At 38.9% G+C, this 3633-nt stretch overlaps 1 protein-coding gene across 1 annotated transcript in view; it reads left to right on the top strand.

The window, feature by feature from the left end:
- Positions 1-309: 309 nt before the first annotated feature.
- Positions 310-3633, top strand: part of LOC101850163 (peptidyl-prolyl cis-trans isomerase cyp6) — a gene marked incomplete in the record, with an annotated part of 5876 nt that continues 2552 nt past the window's right edge. Inside the window, 4 exon segments of the mRNA XM_013081424.2 lie at positions 310-416; positions 1251-1376; positions 2266-2408; positions 2822-2915. Of these exon segments, the coding sequence (XP_012936878.1) occupies positions 1259-1376; positions 2266-2408; positions 2822-2915 (355 nt within the window).

The following is a 3633-nucleotide window of genomic DNA, read 5'->3' on the forward strand; positions in this document are numbered from 1 at the left end:
TTTAACGAACAAACTTTCATAATCTGTGAACAGAAAATCACCAAAATAAAATAATATTTTGAGAACTGCAACCAGATAAGAGACTTGCATCAGTGCAGACACGCGTCAACTCCAAATGCAAATATCTCGAATTTGAGCTCGTTTGAGGGGTAACACGTGTTGTTGAAGTTGGTAGCAACATCTTGAGTTTAATCCCCCGCTACACGTTGTAACGCCTGGGTCAGTAGAGCCTCGATTTGAGTCGTGGTTAAGACGTGTCCACATTGATTTGCCATGTTGGCTCGCCAGCAGATTCCAGCTCTCTGATTGGTAGACGAGCTGCAGTACTTCGTGGCGAGAATTGGTGTATTAAAACTTGGTTTTCAAATCAGTCTTCCTCTTTAGACCCGACTCTTCAGGAACGTTCAGAAACACAGGTCAGTTACAAAAGCTAAATAGACTGCATATAACATTGAACTGTACACCAAAGAAGAACATTTCAGAGCAAGTACAACAATTTAATTTCATTGTTTTGACTTTTAAAATGTGTTTCAACTGAACTTTGGCAATTATATTAAATCACGTAAAAGACTAGTTTTTTTAAGTTCTGAAAAAAAGCCGCTTTTCATTCATGTGGATCAAATTTATTTTTGCATTTCCTTGGGCGCATAGCATTCCGATGTTACTTTGGTCCGCCTTAGTTAACTTTCTCTGTAGACATACTGCAGGATAAACTAGGCATCTTCCATGAATATCGAAAAAAGTAAAAGCCAACCTTTGGTAAGGAAGATAATAGCAGCAACGTGAAAAATGCGAAGCAACATGAAACGTCAGGAAGAATTGATTGACTTAATGATTAGCCAATGTTTAGCCTGTCATTTTACCTTTGTACTGTTTTCTTTACGGCTCTGCCGAGATTATTGCGGGAGAGTAGCTGCACTAGCTTTTTTAAAACTTACAAATTTACTAATTGCTGTTTCGAGAATGAATTTATGGTAAAAGTCAATTGGAGTGCCCCTCCCCCCTCACCCTCCCCCCACACACGTACTCATATTCTTAAAATAAGGCAAACTTTAAACTGGAAACTAGAAGTATTGTAAGCCAAATAAACAACCGTTTTGTACTTTCTTTTCATTTTTTTTATAACATTCGAACAGAATACCCAACCCGTCCTCGTTTCGTTACAAAACAAGTTAATCAAATACGCCCCTGTATGAATGGAATCCACATCTATGTATTTTTTCTATGTTTTTGCTTTTTGTCTTTATCAGATTCAGCCATGAAGTCAGTTTGCTTGTCAGCGGCCGTTTTGGTCGCCATCTGCGCATGCGCCTTCGCCGATAAAAAAGAAGAAGTCCAATGGCAGTCCAAAAAAACTAATGTAACAGTCACAGCAGGTACGGATTCTAACTCATTTCTTTTGCTATATATTATCTAGATGTACATTTATGAGACAATTAGAATATTCAAAAGCAGTAACAACTGCCGTTATCCTATCTCGAAGCCAGTGGCGTCGGTAGCCTTTTGGGTAAGCTACCGGACTCGTAATCGTGAGATATGCAGGTTCGTGGGTTCGAGCCTCAGCTCAGGCCGACGTTGTGTCCTTGAGAAAGGAACTCTACATGGATTTCTCTCTTGGCTCGCTCCTTTCGGAGATGGACGTTAAACTCGGAGGTTCCGCCTCTTAATTAACCTAACAGTGTTGACGGAGACGTTAAACCTATACCATTTTCACCTTAAAGTCATTTAAGGAAAGGTGAATGCAGCGTGGGACACTGAGTAGCAGTGGAATGTTGAGTTGTGTTAATATTTGCACGTTTACTTCCATGTTTGTTGATAAGAAATAGGAGCAAAATCGGGAATATGCAACTTCAGGCTTTCAACTGTTGACGTGTCCGAATAATAAAAGAACAATACAGTCGGAACTCTTCAATAGAAGGGAAACACAAGCGGTCAAAGGGCCAAGAACAAAAGTGCAACATCAACATCAACAACGAGAACAACACCACCAACAACATCAATAACAACAACAACAACAACAAAAACAACAACAACAACAACAATAACAACAACAACAGCAACAACAACAACAACAACAGCCATGACGACGACAAGAAAACTATACTTTTTTGAATTTTTCAACCTAAAGATTAAAGTCTTCAAGAGACAGAAAGACATACCAGTATTCATAAGACAACCAGATTAGCAGGTAGACGGTGGAAAATAGTTACGCTATTTCTATGATAAAGAAGGCCCACCTTTCCATTCGTATTTTCTCTTCTTCAGAGGCAACAATCGACATCTTGGTGAAAAACTACGACAGCAGTGGCGACCTCCACGGCACCCTGAGAGTTGCTCTCTTTGGTGAAGATGTTCCAATGACAGTCCTCAACTTTTTCAGCATCTGCAATGGAGTCAAGCGCCCATCTGTAAGTAATTCAATCATTATATGATAAAGCTGGGTTTCAACTGATTCTGTAGGAGTTATGTGCTTATGATGATGATGATGATGATGATGATGATGATGATGATGATGATGATGATGATGATGATGATGATGATGATGATGATGATGATGATGGAACACATTTTCAGAGACAGATATAACCGACATCCGAGAAAACTAATTTGATTATTGTATGTGAATTAATGTGCGGTTGTGCGTGAGAAAATTGTTCACCACACTTTCGGTGATGGTGATGTTAATGATGATTATGATGGTGATGATGATGATGATGATGATGATGATGATGATGATGATGATGATGATGATGATGATGATGATGATCAACCTATTCAGTATTTCAAAAATAATTAGAATGCCACTGTGTTTCTTCTACAGGGAGAACTGAAATATTCCAACACCTACTGCCACCGTCTGATCAAAGACTTGAACTTCCAGTGCGGTGATGTAACTGTCGGTGATGGTTCCGGAGGTAAAGATGCCCAAAGCTCTTAATTATCAGTTAACCATTTAAGTGCAGGAGCTTTTCTGTTCACGTTTGTACAGACAAAACAAAATGTTAATCCAAAATAGACTTATTAAAAGCAATATTATGATGTTTCCCCACATCAAGAACAAAATGCTGCACAAGTACATCTTAAAAAATATTCTCTGTGAACCAGTAGAAAAAAAGAGATTGAACCAGTTCAGGAGAACACAATTGAGTACACACACGTCTTCACAGCAGTGGGGAGGGTAACGGCACAGGCTTGCAATCCTAAACCTCTCACTGTCATGGCCGATACTCTTTGCTTTCGATTAAAAAAACAAAAACAAAAGAAACCAAAACCCTTTGCTGTTAAACAAGCGCTCTTTTAGCCACGCCATTTTGCCTAAAGTTGTCTCGGTATTGTCACGTGCATGCAGTCAGCTGATATCAGTAGGGTATTAAAAAAAATATTACGTTCGTTGCGGTGGTACACCTTGATTTATCTTACTTGTGAAATTGCCAGTTGAAATAACTCGTTGAAACTCATGATTACAACTTGTCAATTTCACTCGTAGGAGAAATCATGATCTACAATAACTTACGTTATACATTCTTTATAATTCGAATCTATGTTTGGCGGCAATCGGTTGCAAAAGATGCACGACATTCAATACAATAATGATTGCATGTTTCCAATCAAACGTCTTGAGGATAGAGCCCC

The sequence above is a fragment of the Aplysia californica genome, unplaced genomic scaffold (genome assembly GCF_000002075.1).
Source record: "Aplysia californica isolate F4 #8 unplaced genomic scaffold, AplCal3.0 scaffold00130, whole genome shotgun sequence".
In the NCBI taxonomy this organism is placed as follows: Eukaryota; Metazoa; Mollusca; class Gastropoda; order Aplysiida; family Aplysiidae; genus Aplysia; species Aplysia californica.